Here is a 17,296-nt window from a genome sequence, read left to right on the forward strand (position 1 = left end):
AGTATAACACCGCTTCCGACACGTTTGTTTGTTGCATAACTAAACGGTGTTTTTATGTGTTTTTATTTATTATGTGGTAATACTTCTTCTGAAAGTTTATTCTAGTTGTTTATTCATCAATCTTTATTGTATTTTGTAAGTTCGTATAAACCCGCTTTAACAGTTTATTTAATTACATGATTAACTTTGTATTGTGCATAGTTTCTTAATGCTTATGTTTATAAATTTCTTGATAACAAAAACGAATTCCTGTAAACGAGTATTCACATTAGTTTATTGCATGCCGTATCGTTTCTATACAAACAAAAGGATGGTTGAAGGACGAACCGATATGCATACATCAACACAAACATCACACATTGCAATAATAATTCAAAAGACACACATACATTACATATGTATAGCAATATGGCCTTATCTTTGTGTTTATAAAGCAGTGGAAAACAATAAATAGTCCCTATAAAATGTGATTTTTTTTTGCAATTTTGTAGTGGCAATATGCTAGCCATTTGAACTTGCAAACATCGGGTGAGCTTGTTAGATAATACATTTTTGATTTATAACCAATCGTCTTAACATTTTCTAAAATAAACGCATACATATCTTCAGACAGTTTTTATTGACGCACATGTCAAATGCAAACCAATGTCCTCCATAACTCTCACCTTAAATATAATTTTCATGCGGACTTATATTGGTGAACTTGTATGCCAAACATTTAAAAATCTTTTAATGCATGCACACTGTGAAGAGTAAACAAGTAATATTTTGACACAAAGTGTTCACCTTTTAATTCAAAGTGTTATCCGTGCCTAATGGTAAGCTAGTCGCCAAGTACACCACATTGTATCGGAAAGGTTTATACTCGGGCCAATAGATGGTTATTTTGACTATGCATCCTTCAATGCATGTGAAGTAAAAATTCAGTAAACTTTCGAGAACAAAATGCCCCATCTATTGCGTTGAAATTGAAATGAAACAACATCTCATTTTCTAAAAGAATGTCTATAGCAACAGCTTATTTGTAAAAATAATCACCCGAATTTAATTCATCTTTAATGATAAAATGAATACCAACCGACATATATTGTGCTATAAGGTATATGATTTGATATTGCATGTACCAATATGTCTCTGCAAACGTCTACACAATCTTAAAATAATTCAAATAATTCATGTTTCATATACCTAAGTAAAGTAGATCAACTTATTTTACTTCCTTTGGTGTCGAAACGGTAGATTCTGTAAATTAGTTTTGAATTGTAATTGTCTATGTCTTAAGTGATAATGCTTTGTCCGTGGGAGACGGTAAAGGTTGTACGGAAATGAAATTAAAATAGAATTATGAATAATCACATGATGTTAACTCTTTGCCAATATGCGAATGGTATACACGCTGCACAAGTCGTTGAATGTGCTGGTTATAATATGGATCTTGCATGGCATTGAACAAGTCTAATTGATTACCTTCCTAAAATCATTTGAGCAGAACGAAAATACTCGCATATCCACTTAATAAGGAAACTTAACAGTTTGATCGAATAAGAATAGTAAGAGGGTGAGAGCTAACGTATCAAGACACGTTATAAAAACAAACATTATTTTTAATCAATTTTCAATACCTCCTTGAAAAAAAAACAACAACATTGGAGCGGCATGATAACATGGGCATGCTCACCCTTACAGGATGCTTCTTATAAAGTATCAAAACACTTTGATATTATATCTTAATTATATATTTCGAGTATGGTGGATGAATTTTCCGGCATATAGGTTTCAAACACGCGAAAAATCAGTTACATCAAAACGGTCAAAGCGGCATGAATGTTCTCCGCCCTTAAGACAGTTTTTTTATTTTTACTTATTACATCAGAAAGTCTATATTCAACTGCGTGATTCTACCTGTTGCTTTTTCCACACATTCAACAGTAATTTCTGTTCCGCCAAAAATCATTCGAACTCCTACGGATCTGTCAGTACCACGTCCGGATAATGGGACATTGACAGAGCCAACCTGTTTGCTACCAACATCTGTTGTAAATTTAGGATCTTTGTCACTTGTTACAAAGATCGCAAGATCCATCGACTTCTGATCCTCAAAAACAGGGCTGAAAGACTGTTCGTTCTGGGCTTCTCCGACGATAAGCTTATCGCCAGCTGTAACAATAACGGACCACAAGTCTACACATCGGATTTCTCCATTGGAATATACCTCTCGTTTAGACAATGGATGTTTGTCCTCGTCAAATAGTTTTGTGGTACTTACACCGTAAGTATACTTTGAAACACGCTCTGTAATTGCCGACGGACAATGCCCATAAATCACTGCACCCTTAAGGACAGCAAGCCCCGCATCCGGTGGGACGATGATTTTCATATGCGAAAACTGCTGTTTGATGGTGTCTTGGAGAAGCATGGACTCAGAATAGCCTCCTACCATCAGTATGTCTTCAACGCCTTTACATTCCGGTTTTTGAAGCAAATCAGAAACATGCTCAACAGTATTCAATAAAGATGTGGTAAAGAAGGAAGGCATAATATCTGCATCCAAGCGAAGCTTATCTCCTTTAATGGTTATCTAAAATTAAATTAAAATCATTTCAAATACAATCATAGCATATTAAAAATAAACATACGAATTCAAATTTGTGTTAAATCTTACTTCGGATACAATGTGACATTAACATAGTTTTATTCTTTATTTTGATGTTTTTACTTTAATTTAAACCTATTTGTTTTAGCTTGATTGCATCGAAAGCCTCATGCTTATTGAAATGCTCTCGAGTCCGTTTCCTGGGCATAGAACCAGTACTTGGTTTTATGGGAGATCTAACGAACGTTCCCACAGTGGGGATCGACCCATGAACTCCAGGTCGCTAGGCGGACACCTTATCCATTACACCACGCTGATTTTGTTTTTTTCTACACACACCCGAGCACTAATTAAAACAAGGTGTTTCTTGTAATGCAAAACAATTAAAATACATGTAGATACTATCATATTCTAATAGTAATTAACAAGGCCGCCTCTCCATACAAAATTCGAAATTCTGTAATGTAAACGTTGATCATAAAAACGCTATGTTGGAATGATCAGTAATTAATTTTAACGTCATTCAACCAACGGACGCAGCGACATTGAATTCGAGTATCGTTGCTTCGTTGATTGTCATTATAGGCTGCCGATGACAAATTTGGTATCTATAATAACGCTGAATCAACTTAACAAACACTTACCTTTTTCCCGTAACCGGATGTTTTTAAAATGTCCTTCATCGAACTTCCTGTTGTATTTTGCACACAGTCAAAAAAGGATATTGGTACTTTAATTGTAGTTTTAACACCTTTTGTGCTATCTACGGCTCTCTTTTTTATTTCAAAGTCACGAAGAAGCTGAATATAATCTTCCATATTTTCATCTTTGAACCTCGGCATCACTGATTTATCTGCATGTACATGCAATACAATAACATAAATAAATATCGCTGTTCTCAGAACAATCCAAGATAAAATAACAACATTATTATTCTTTTATTGTATTATTATTACGTAAATTTATATAACAAATACCTGTGAGCTCTCCAAGAAAGTTCGTAAACGCTACATCCACTTTTGTTCCTCCCCAGTCACCGCCACTCGCCTTGTGGATCTCTTTTAGGTTTCCCCCTGCGCAAACCTCGTGGACCGTTATATCAATAGTTCCGCCTGCAATAATATATTTGTCTTATGTTTTAACTCGAATTTGAAATTCCTCGACCGGTTTCTAAAGTCTAAAACTTCGACAAAAAAGTGAAACAATAAATTTGTATAGTTTTAGAATTGACATGTTTGTTGTAAATAACAATCCCATATGCGCATAATGATGACTATATTTATCATTTGCATTAAGTCATTTGATGTTTATCTAGGTATTTAGTCACTCTTTGCTTCAAACTAAGGCAAACGGTAGTTGACACATGTACATTTATAGAATACCAGGTAAGTGTTACATGCAGATACACGTATTTGATCTACATAAAAACCTGAAACACCCCCAAATTTGTTTTTAAAATAGGTTTTCTTAGCATCATCAATAATATCATGAGTATTCAAACTTAATAAAAACCTCTATAAAAGGAGATTATTAACAGAACTAGCCTCCTGCATCTAAAACTAAATATTTTTTTCCAACTCGAAAAGACGAAAGACTAGATTCCCCTTCTCTCTGCACGGGCAAGTGTCTGCAGTAAAGAGAGGCTGCCTCCGGTTCTAATGCAAGGGTTAGTTTGTCCGATGACATCCCGGCCTTCAATTATAATAAATAAGCAATAATCAAGCTTGGTTTGTAGTCTAAACAAATAACAAACAGTATTGCAGATGCCAAACAAAGATATATAATGAATTCACGAACAATATGGAAAAAATTGTCATCAAAATATTTTAATACTGAATCATGTCATATTGTAAAATAAGCTTTTTCGTATCATCATGTGACATATACATAAGCATAACAACTCATAAATGAGCATAGCGTTCATATCCAGATGCATACCTGTTCGGCGGCAAGTCTCATAAAATGTTTTGCTGAATCATTCCATATAGCAGGCACAGTCAACACCCAGTGAATATCGCCTGGTTTCAATCCAACTACTTGACTTACAGAAATCTTTGTTAAATCGTCCTTCATAAATCTAATAGGAAAACAGACACAATTCCGTTTATTCATTAGTTTGATTATCCGGAAAATACTCGGGCACTTTGTTAGAATGAATATATAAATAATATTTAAACCAATTTCAAATTTTGGATTATAATAGGTCACCAAAAAAATATTGGAAACATACTTTAATTTTTAGGAAACGCAACTGGATTAGAATGTTTATATTGACACTATCTAGACAGAGTCCGAGTAGGTCATTGCTAAAACCAAACTTGGTTCTTCTGTAAAAGCCATATTTACTTTTTAATATTTCAATCAATGCCAAGCACAAATTTGGATCAAGTCAAATCTTGAACACTATTTTCATAAGAACACTGAACTCCTCTTTTGTACCTGATTAAGATGAAGTTTAGCCTTACTGTTGTATAAATCAGCTGATGTTTCACTGTGTGAATATAATTATGGTCAAGGAAATTATATCATTATACATGTACAAAGATAGCGTATAATAAATAAAACACAATGTATCCATTTAAACTTGCCTTATTGACAATGAAAACACTGTCAATGCTGAGAGCTCTCGACCACTTTCGTCTTTCAACAGGGTGTCTTTATGAATGGACTAGAAATAAATGAAAGACGCAAGTCTTTTTGTAAATGCAATAACTAACAAAGTTATATTTTCCAGTGCGTTTATTTTTGCTAAGTCGCTTTCACAAATGTCCATTAACAATAAGCTTTCTGCAACGATCCACATCATTATTTTGTTAGGTTATTTCTGACGATTTACCTTTTTCCAAAGTGCCATTTTGAACCTTCGAAAGTAGTACCATTTCTTGTGTTCATCGTTCTCGCTCAATTCGCTGTAGCGAGTCTCCGCGTCAAACGCGAACGCTTCAACTGTCTTACCGTCTGGTCTGATCAGAATACACGTTGGACCTGTACGAAAAAACAAAACACGTTTTTCGCATTTCTTTATTATTGTAAATAACATTAATCTCACATACAGTTTGTCAACCAGTTCCGATTAATCAATAAATCTAATGTAATCTTTTTTCATGAAGATAATGTTTGTATGTTATTTGATGATTTACAAAATCTATATCCTTCCAAAACCTGCAAAGAGTTTATTACCAGCACGTATGTTTTTTGCCAATGACGCTTTTGTTTGTATGACATATTTAACCACTTTCGGTTTATTAATGGTGGTTCCATTATTCATAATGGGGTCGTCTCAAAATGTATTTTAACTGTCAGATTTGACAGATGGTCAGCTGTTTTGACAGATCACAAATTTTAGAGCGTTTGTATGCTTTTGGAGGCTAATTTTGCTATCTTTAAGTACTGTCTTTAATTTTTACCAGTACTGATATATATATATATATATATATATATATATATATATATATTATATATATATATAAATGATCATTATATCAAGGACAGTTTATTTACCCAGGGGCCTATACAGAGATATGTTTATCAATTATATTCTACATGTATTTATATTCCATGTATTATATTTGTGCAAAATGTTAAAACTGTTACTTAAATGTAATTTCTGTTTCTTTGTTGTTTGTTAAGTGCAATAATTGAAATTATTGCATATGTTAATATATTAAGTAACAAAATTGGCCGTTTTTCCGCGAATAACTCGTGAAAATCTCGGTATTGAGCAAGTGTGCAAATAAACGGTAATTGGCACACTGTGCCAAAATCGGTTATTTTCAAACTTCCGGTTATCAAGAAGCAACGGCAGATCGTCGGCACGCGTTGACGTAACGTAATTGGCGAACGGAGCGGTAAAACAAAATGGCGTATGAACAGGTTTTGGAATCGATTTTGTTCTCAAAACCGGCTTTCCGTACTTTATTTTTCATGCAACTTATGATGTATGTTGTATGACGTAATTTCTCTGACGAAACACACTAGTTTGAGTTAAACTATCTGGATTTTACGGACATGTTGGACGTTTTGTTTTTTTACAGTAAAATATTTGTTTATATCATCGAACAAATGCAAAACGTATTTCGCTTTGCGTGTTTATCGTGCATAGATCTAATTGTAAACTTCGATAGGAATACAATAAAATAGTGTGGTTTAAAATAAGTTTCGATAAAGAGATGGAATAATCAAAAATGTAAGTGCAACTCGTTTCAATTTCATTGCTATAAATATTGATTTAAAGTTGTCATTGAGGTAAGCGTGTCGTTTATATTAAATTATGTTTTAATTTCGATATTAATTATTAATTACGATATACAAGATATTAATTATTATTTAATTCCGATATACACGACATATTTATACACATGATGAACATATGCAATAAACAGGTCATTATATGGAGCAAGTGTGCCTTTAGTGGTTATTGGCACACTTGGTGTTTATTTTCAAATAACTCACCAAGTGTGCCAATAACCACTAAAGGCACACTTTCTACATATAAAAATCTATACGTACAAATGTGTATGTTTAAGCTTTATGGGAGTTGGCTGAGCCACAGTGATGTCAGTTGGGAGTTAGTTTAAGCAAGATGTCATTAGAAGGAGTCATCAAATTTCTCATGCTATGAACCATTTAATCAGAGATATTGATGTACTGTTTTTGAATAAATAAAACTAAAACTAACATTATTTGTATTAAATAAAACATTAAATCATCTAGGCATCCATGACAATATCAATTGCAGATCCTTCAGGTATTGCTTTAAAAAATCAGAAATAATGTTGATGTGATCTTTGCATGGGGTATAAATGATGTAATTGCATGGTAGAACAACTCCACCCCCTTCTTCGTGCTGAGCTGGCAATGGTGGGTAGCTAGGTACAGGTGCACCGATTTACTTCTGAAAACACTTTGCCTCCTTTGTGTCAATAATACCTCTGAAGAAGGGTGTCAATGACATTGGAGCATGACCGATTGGCAACCCAGCTACATCTTCAAGCTTTAAATGTATTTTTTCATCAGTAGTCATTCCAAGTGCAGCCTTTAAAAATGAATCCAATTCAGGAATCCACACTTAGCAGGCAAATATATTATCTATATTGGTATACTCTTATAGATACCCGCTGAACGGAAGCTGTTTACAATTTTACTTGGTTTGTAGAAGTCGTTGAAGCAATGTTTTAACTTTTCTGCAAAGTTCGTTTTATTTATAAGCACTTCTGTTTGTTCTCGATTGTGTTTCCTAACGGTGGCATACCACTGTCTTTTTCAGTGGTCCAAACACACCCTTGTCCAGGGACTGCATAAGGTGTGAAGCGTTTGGCACTATCCTATACAATTAGATCCCCGTGGCCCGTGCCGTAGTGAATATGATGCGATTGATGTGTGAGCCAACTGAATCAATGAACAAAACAACTGTTTTTTTGTGTAACAATATGTGTAGAAAAATGCTAAAGGAATTGCATGAATGCACTTGAGTTCATCCATCCCCATTCTGTATAGGCCACATATCCAATTCAATGGATAAAGTCCTTTTGGTGGAGGGTCAGGATAAACATAAACAGGTGGCATCATGGAACCACTTGCACTAGCAGAAAACATGACAGTCAAGCGTGCCTTTGTTGATGACTCTGACATATGAAGAGGTACTTGTGTTTGTGATTTCTCCCTGCTTGGCCCAATCACGTAGCCTGCTCTACTCCCCATTTGATTCCAGATTCTCTCAGGCTGGTCAAGAAAACCTTTTTCAGCTAAGAAGTCTCTGAAACTGGAATACCACATGTCAAGGCTTTCACTTGTGAATCGGCTTCTGGAAGTTTCAAGCAAAACTTCTTTCCGTAACCCTACTATGTCTTTATTTCTAGTCATGAACTTCTTGTACCATTCATAGGACGGACTTCCATTGGTAAATAGTGTTGTTCTGCTTTCTTTCCGTACAATATCTTTATTAGATCTTAAACATCACCTGGTCGTTGCCCCATTCCCCTTTTAGCCATTTCACTGAGATACTGAGCTAGTTCAGTTTCTTCCTGCTTTCAAAATACAGTTGCTGGTCCATTTTTAGACTCAAGTTCTATCTCCCATGAAACTTGCCTGAATAGGTAACTATAACTCAACTTATGTTCATTCGAAGCTTTACGTATAGATACCTTCTTAGTTTCAATATCATATAATGCACGTCGTGCTCTTGTTCTTTTGTCTTTGCTGGGCGTTGTGACCTTTTTGTATTTCTTCTTCACCTTATCAGCAGACGTGACAAGTGGGCTAGTCCATAATGTTATCTAAATAAAAAAAAATATAATAACAATTTAGAATTATTATTATAAAAAAGTGTACCTTTTCATGAAATCAATCAATCATAAAAAAATAACAACATACATCTTTAACCCATTTAACTTAGTTATTCCGTACAACTGAAGTAATAAGATATAACAAAAGGAGACCCTTTAAAGTGAAAAATATCTTCAAAAAGCACTTCTTTACATAATGTAAATATTATGAATTGCTACTCAACATACACTTTTATTAAAATAATCAGTTTGAGCAAACCCCTTAACAACATGAAAGCAAATTCATTTACAAATGTGTTTTCTTCTACCGGTACATTTATAACAGAACAAGACTATGTGTATTACCTTTTTTCGCTTAGGGGCCATTTAATGTCAATTTATGGATCAACTTCACAAAAGTTCTCGTCTGCAATGTGCCTTTTTTACAATAAAGCGTCTGCATGCACCTTTTTTAATAGGCGCCTGATCGGAAGTAAACAATGAACCAAAAAGCGAAAATTGCGTAAACATACAGTAAAATAGCCATTCTTCGCAAGTAAATAGTTAATTTAAAATTATTTATAAAATCTGTTTTCATATATTAAACTTAATATAAATGTTAACCGAAACTGCTTAATATCGGAAATGATTGACAAACTGTATATACATAGAATATATATATATATTGTAAAATAAAAAATTATTGCACTATGAACATTAAATGAAAAACATGTTAAATATAATGCCGCCATGTTTACTAAACCCTGAAGCCAAAGTCCCATCCATCTTAAGTACGTTAGGAAAGCAAGGCCTATACCGTCAGAAAAATACATACGACGGCATAGCATAAAACACAGAAGAAAGTAAACGGTGGAAAATCAAATTTTAGTATCAAAACTTTTAAGTAACAATCTTAGAAAGAATACAACAAAATACTTGATACACCTCTGACATAGACACTAACGACATCAAACGTAGTGAATCGAGAATGATATAATTTTATAACTACAAAACACACATAGAAAGTGTGCTTTAAGGACTTTGTGTAAATATTATATGTTATAAAAAATTGCACTAAACCAAGATCGGACTTAATATATGGTAAGCGTATATATATATATGGTAAGCATTAACCTTTTTGTGAAGTTAGCTGGCCTCCACTCCATGTTTTTGCAGAAACTTTGGTTGGATCCCTTTCGTAATCGTGTTTGAATGAAAACGCCCAGCCAGAGTAGGTAGTGCCAAAGTCAATGGCTGCAACCACTAAAGCGTCTTGTTTGGCAGCCTAAGTATGTTAAAACATACATACATAATACCACAACCATATTAGTTAGATTCCTTTATTTCAAACTTTAATATTTACCCTGAGCGTTTTGGAGAAAAACAGCGTTTAAATATGGCGATAAACATGTTTACCCATAAATTTAATTGTACATCTGAAAATAAACATGCAAAATTAAATTAAATGTATCAGGTATTTGTGACTGCGTAAATTGTTGCCGAATACATGGAACTTCAATTTACAAAAAAATGTATACATGTACTTTATGTGCAAATCCACTGTTGGAAAGTAACCAAAATTATAGAAATATCACCTTTAGATTTAGATTTCATTTTGATATACATTTTTTATGTATATGATATCAATTTATCGTACAAAACATGCATGCATTTGCAAAACACGTAACAGCTCTACAAAAGAATTCATGGATAACATATGTATATATAATTTAATTTATTCATATTTGCTATCTTGATATAATTAAAGGTCAAAGTAAACGCTGAGAATTAGAAGTTCCTGTTCACAGATCAAAGAAGTGACTCGATACCGAATCATAATTACAGATTCAAAAGAGGAGCAGTGTAATGAAAAAGCGAAAACAACACTTCATAAATAAAAGGTCTATACGTTTATTATATTGTTTATACGTTATCATGAGTTGAAAGATACAAAATGACAAAGTGGTTTACAAGAAGTCTTATGGTGAATAAAAACCATAATCAAATTTATGCGGGAGCAAATTGTTTTATTTTTTGTATGTATTTTACTGGTTATGATAGGCATCCATTTCAGTTTTCGACGCTAACTATTCTGAGTAAGGAGTTCTTTGGACTCCCTTCTTCTGAAATTAAGGAGTCCGACCATACTTCATGTAGTCCAAAACACTTTTTATAAACCGTATTTTTTTTTTTTTTGGGGGGGGGGGGAGGAGGGGGGGGGGGGGGTAATTACACATGTTTACCATAAATTGGTAAATCGTCTTTCATATTTGGTTTCAGATCGCACAGGGCGGGGTCAATTATAACCCAAGAGGGATGATTTTAACATAGTTGTTACAGGACCAGTTATGTTAAACAAAAACTAATTCCCTGCCCTATTGTTTTGAGAGAATTTTTTTTAAATATGTAAGTCTTCATACATTTCTTCATCATTGGGGTGGACAGTTTTTATCGAAGGGACGATATTAAAAAATCTTTGTAGATGACCAGAATTAAATGATACATGCCAAAAACCCAACCTCTAAGCCTACGGTTTAAGAGAAGAAATGTTTAAAGTGTTTGCTCCAAACATATAATGCAAGAAACACTCAGGGAGGGGCCACTTTTCAACCCAGGGGATTATTTTAAACCCCTTTTTAAAACTTCGGACGAGCCGAACGATCAACAAGAAAGACCTCTATATAATCCCTTCCTTAACTACTTTCACCTTAAATCGTCTTTTGGAACGGACTGAAACAAATCGAATTCAGTTAAAATATCATAAGCACAATTTATGATAGTTTCATTATGATTTGGCAAATCATTTTATTTCTAGATAGTTCACAAAGTTTTATAAGGAAAATGTCTTAGCCTACTGGCACTCAGTAGACCTGGACCGTTTTCAAACTCAGTAGATATACCATTAGAAAAAGCGTTCTGATCAAGTTGTGTGAGGATTGGGTAAACCTGTAACTTCTGAAAAGTTCAGAAACTTTTTATTTAATTTGACAAAGAAACCTAGTTTTTGAATGCAGTTTTGTAATTTACCCAATTGTCATTAAGACAGATTTCTTACAATGTTTCGTGTATGTTGGAAATAAATATATTCTCTAGAGTGTTTACAATGTACATTTTGACAACGGACAATGCAGGAACGATTATTAACAATCGGCAAAATGTAATCACAAAAGCTCAATGTAAGCAACTTGTTCTCATTTGATCTAAAATGGACTCTTGCTAGGTACATGTGTGTAAGCTATGACCGAGCACTGTGATTTTGTTAATAGACTGTGGTCCTTTGCGTTCCAAGTCGTTTGATTAATACTCTTAAATGGAATTTCCTTTTTTCGCTTACATACACTTTTAAATTGACAAGGCATTTTCATGATAATAATACAATAATAAGTATACAAAATGCATCTTTTGACAACAAACTTGTTGACCAGACAGGGGTTTTCATAGGAAAACAGAAAAATACTTATTCAAGTGCATAGTACAAATGATTGTATTGTTCTTGTTTTCTATATGCTTCCAACATCACTTGGTTTTGATTGAACACTTCTCACTAACAATAGACCAGTTGTCTATAATCTTCCTTGTTAAGAAGAACTCTTACAGCTCTTAAACAGTGGTTGAAGTGTGAGGTCATGACTAGGTATTAAAAAACTTTCTTCTGCGGTATGTAGAGGGTGAACATTAAATTATTACAATTGAAATGTGACAATAAACGATTGAAACTGAAATTTTTTATAGACAGTGATCGACAATAACTATTCTGAGTAAAAATTTATTTATGCAGACATTTTGATTTAGAGAATCGAATAAATAAACAAAGAGATTTTTTTTATAATAAACAGATGATTTTGAAGGAGTCCGACGGACTTCCTTGACACAAAAACAAGGAGTCCAAGTCTCATTTCCACGAGTCTCGGACTACCGGACTCCCGTTAGTGTTGAACACTCCATTTAAGTGCATATTATGCTTGTTATATGTTAATTACATGATCTAGCATATACCAACATGTATTACTAAATACAAATATACTTATTTTGAAATTCACTTTGTTTTTTGTACTTTATAACCACAGCTTGTGGATGTTTAGATAAATTCATGTAGAAAGAGAATTATCTTATATTCGATTTAAGTGTATCTCTTTTCTTGCAAAGTGTTCATTGATAAGTTTATTAAGCATTCACTTTTAAATAAGAAATACATTACGTTTTTACCAACTAGTTTAGATGTATTTATTAACGTGGCAAACATAAATAAGTGGTTGAAACACTTGTCAATTTAATTACCGATTTGCTATTTTAACACTTAGAATTGGAATAAATTGTTGTGTTCGAGTTTTAAAAGTTTGTTGTACGTTTAGGACTCTTATAAGCATTTAAGATAACATTAAACTAAACTTATACAGTTACAAAGTTCGAGATGCTAACAATGAGTAACAAAAGTGAAACAAGCTCAAATTCAAATTAAGGAGAAAACCTTCCGAACAAGGATGTGTAGTTCCCTATAGATGAAAGTAAATTATACCCAATTCATGTTTACGTGTTTACCACACATGGCTCGTGTTCAGATGTTAGATTATTATCCCCACGCTTTTTGAAAAAAAGGTGGGGATATTGTGGTGATCTCCGCCGTCCGTCCGTCCGTCTGTCCGTCCGTCTGTCCGTCTGTCCGTCCGTCCTGGCCACTATCTCCTCCTACACTAAAAGCACTAGAACCTTGAAATTTACACACATGGTAGCTATGAGCATATGTGCGACCCTGCACTATTTGGAATTTTGATCTGACCCCTGGGTCAAAAGTTATAGGGGTTGGGGTGGGGCCGCGTCAGAAATTATCACTCATTTTTTTAGGTTATTTTACATTTACTTCTTTATTTCTACAACCGATTCACTTCAAATTGATACTGGACCTCACCTATGACAATACGGTCAATCTCAACCATGCATGGCCCCATTCCCAACCCTGGGGCGCCCCGCCCACATAGGCCACACCCACCAAAAATTTCCATTTACTATAATTTTTTCATTTCTACACGGATTCACTTCAAATTGATACTGAACTTTTGTTATGACATTAGGGTCAATCTCAACTATGCATGGCCCCAATCCCAACCCTGGGGCGCCCGCCCACATAGGCCACACCCACCAAAAAATTCCATTTACTATAATTTTTTCATTTCTACACGGATTCACTTCAAATTGATACTGAACTTCTCTTATGACATTAGGGTCAATCTCAACTATGCATGTTCCCATAACCAACCCTGGGGCCCCGCCCACATAGACCACACCCACCCAAAATTGCCTTTACTATAATTTCTTCATTTCTACACCGATTCACTTCAAATTGATATTGAACTTCTCTTATGACAATACAGTCAATCTCAAACTATGCATGGCCCCATTACCAACCCTGGGGCGCCCCGCCCACATAGACCACACCCACCCAAAATTGCCTTTTACTATAATTTCTTCATTTCTACACCGATTCACTTCAAATTGATACTGAACCTCTCTTATGACAATACGGTCAATCTCAACTATGCATGGCCCCATTACCAACCCTGGGGCGCCCTGCCCACATATGTCACACCCACCCAAAATTGCCTTTTACTATAACTTCTTCATTTCTACACCAATTCACTTCTAATTGATGATGAACTTCTCTTATGACAATACGGTCAATCTCAGCTATGCATGGCCCCATTACCAACCCTGGGGCACACCTAGGTCAAACATTCGGCGTGGGGATACGCGTCGGCCTCTGCCGCGCCATTTCTAGTATTTCGCTATAACATATTCTTAACGTTATACTTTAAATTACTAGAGCAATATATTGTCATATATGTTTGTTATAATGTGCAACGTGCTTTCAGGTATACAAAATAGGATCATCTTGATTGTCGGCTTGATTTATTAGATTGGCGGAAACTAAAGTATTACAATAACAAACAACGAATACATTTAGAGATAAAACTTTTTTTACTTTTGCGTATGCCCAACATCACTAAGAGCGGTAAATAAAAAGTAAGACATTCACATGGAAGAGACGATGCTTCTCTTATCCTTCGGCGTTGTGTTAAAAAACACACTTTAACGGACGGAGAGATGAGTTAAAAGGAAGTTTAATTGCGATAGTTTTATCTTCCGTAACTTTAACGGTGCTAAAGTAACATAAATTGTGTAGATTTCATGTATTTGATACCGTCTATGCGCTGCTAATTTGCATTTGCACCACATAGACGTGGCCCGTTCTATGAAGTGACATTTACCGCATACACAAAACCAGTCGCATCTATCCGACGACATGCGTAATTTGCCAATTGTGTGTAGGGGCGAAAGTTATAAGAGTGTTAACAAACACAAACTAATTGAATATGGGATATCACCAAGGAAGTGTTCACAATTATGGAATATAGCCTGTAAAAATGCATGGCTTCTATATGTATATAGGACATTAGGATGTAACACCAGATTTATTCCTACAAAAGTGTTATCTTTGCAATTACTGCGCGGCTAATATTACTTTTTTTAAAAACATGTTTCTGTACTTTTAAAGACGCCCTTCAGACGCTGCTCCACCAGTCTGTCTATCCGTGCATCGGTCATATCCTATTCAAAAAATATTTATTGGAATGAAAGCTTGTGCTAAAATCGTTATGTTGCTTTAATAATGCTAGAATAATTAAGATTGAAGCTCGGGGCATTTTAACAAAGAATTCAAAACAATCAAAACTCTTAAAGAGATTACAGCACACTTGACTACAATATCGTTTGTATGTTTTGATTTCATTGTATGAAAATCTTGCTGATAAAAGAACAATCATGGTCACAGTGGAAGAATGTCCGCCCAATGATTGAATGAGATCACTAATAAGGCAAACCCGCATTGCACTATATTTCGATCCAGCAAAACCGTAATAAAATACCTCGGTGATAGGGCAATTACCACAACTATTCCGCTCACCGTCGAAATTTTATGCTTGTGACAAAAGCTCCGTATCCTTCTGACGAAACAAAAATGGCGGACATAGCAATATAAGGTAACCGGGTGACAAAATATTTTATCATAAGACACTGCAAAATGTTGCCACTTGCGAAGCACTCCATCGAATTTCTGAAACAATATGTCGTCTATTTAAAAGTATACCAGTCGTCAAATATTTAGCATAACTTTGAAATACTGTTTACAAAAAGTAGTGTCGCGCTCGACACCATTCGTACTTGTGAGAAAAATGTAATAATCAGATGATTGTCGATGTGTCAGACCTGATGTGACAGACTTAAATCAGTGTATATATAAAAAGAACATGCCATACGAACCTGTTTGTTTCAATATCTGTTAAAGGCCTAATTTTTTGTTGAAAACATACATCACTTGCATAAATATTGATATACCGCGCAACACTGATTATAAACCTGTTTGTTTCAATATCTGTTAAAGGCCTAATTTTTTGTTGAAAACATACATCACTTACATAAATATTGATATACCGCGCAACACTGATTATAAACACCGTATTTATATTCCGTGTCACTGAAATTCGTGACACCGCTAACTTCTGCACATGGTTTTAAATGATGTGCTAGAACGAGCCATCGTGAGATGAATTTATAATCTTCCATTTATCAAAGTTACATGTCCCAGAATTGATCTTGAAAATGATGGCATGCTTGCACCGAAAAGGTTAACCAGGATTGATTGTCTTGCTTTCCAGTACGTGGAGGGCACATGTTTAAGTCTAATGTTTCAATGTATCTATTGTTGCGGTAAAATACAATCATTATTGATAACTATTATTTCTTGTTTTTCAGATTCATAATCCGTATCAATATTAAAAGAAAGATGTCCAACTACGATTATGGAAAGGTATAAGCAAATGTTGGTGTAAAACTAACCGAAATAATTAATGAATTTAGTTATGTATAGAGTGTACAAAGTGATGTTGCATTGGTTAATTTACTGAAATATGAACTTGGTATTTGTGGTCAAAACCAAAGATATATACCAAATATGCTCTCGACTACTTATATCAGAAACAAAGGGGTTACAATTATATAACAAAACTATTTTGAGACTGTCTATAGAAGCTTGTGAGTGCATGTCTCCATAGATAAGACATTACAGCGCTGTCCGTTTTAACGAGATGTAAAGGGTTCAAATCATATATAGTTATTTCCGTCAAGTATTAAAAAAAACAATTGAAAACCAAATATTTTCAAAGTACATTGTAATATTGCTTTGAAACCGCTTGTACCATTGTTTAACATCGTGATTCAAATTATGAAGCCATTATTTGACATTGTTTTAATATTTTGCTTTATATTTGTTAACAATTATGACCCCAAACCTACTACCCCTTTTCGAATTAGAATAGCTTTATCATACTATCAAGCACCGGGAAGTAAAAGTCTCATTTTCTTGTTCTTTGGCTTGTTTAAACATAAA

The 17,296-nt window shown here is 34.3% G+C and overlaps 1 protein-coding gene across 1 annotated transcript in view; it reads right to left on the reverse strand.

Annotated features, from left to right (window-relative positions):
• Positions 1 to 257: 257 nt before the first annotated feature.
• Positions 258 to 17,296, reverse strand: part of LOC127878940 (heat shock 70 kDa protein 12A-like) — a 44,775-nt gene continuing 27,736 nt past the window's right edge. Inside the window, exons 10-16 of the mRNA XM_052425503.1 lie at positions 5,430 to 5,578; positions 5,182 to 5,261; positions 4,532 to 4,670; positions 4,138 to 4,285; positions 3,571 to 3,705; positions 3,238 to 3,446; positions 258 to 2,578 (exon numbers count right to left, since the gene is read on the reverse strand). Of these exons, the coding sequence (XP_052281463.1) occupies positions 1,865 to 2,578; positions 3,238 to 3,446; positions 3,571 to 3,705; positions 4,138 to 4,285; positions 4,532 to 4,670; positions 5,182 to 5,261; positions 5,430 to 5,578 (1,574 nt within the window). The 3' untranslated portion in view covers positions 258 to 1,864. The remainder of the gene's footprint in view (positions 2,579 to 3,237; positions 3,447 to 3,570; positions 3,706 to 4,137; positions 4,286 to 4,531; positions 4,671 to 5,181; positions 5,262 to 5,429; positions 5,579 to 17,296) is intronic.

This window comes from Dreissena polymorpha, chromosome 4, assembly GCF_020536995.1.
Source record: "Dreissena polymorpha isolate Duluth1 chromosome 4, UMN_Dpol_1.0, whole genome shotgun sequence".
In the NCBI taxonomy this organism is placed as follows: Eukaryota; Metazoa; Mollusca; class Bivalvia; order Myida; family Dreissenidae; genus Dreissena; species Dreissena polymorpha.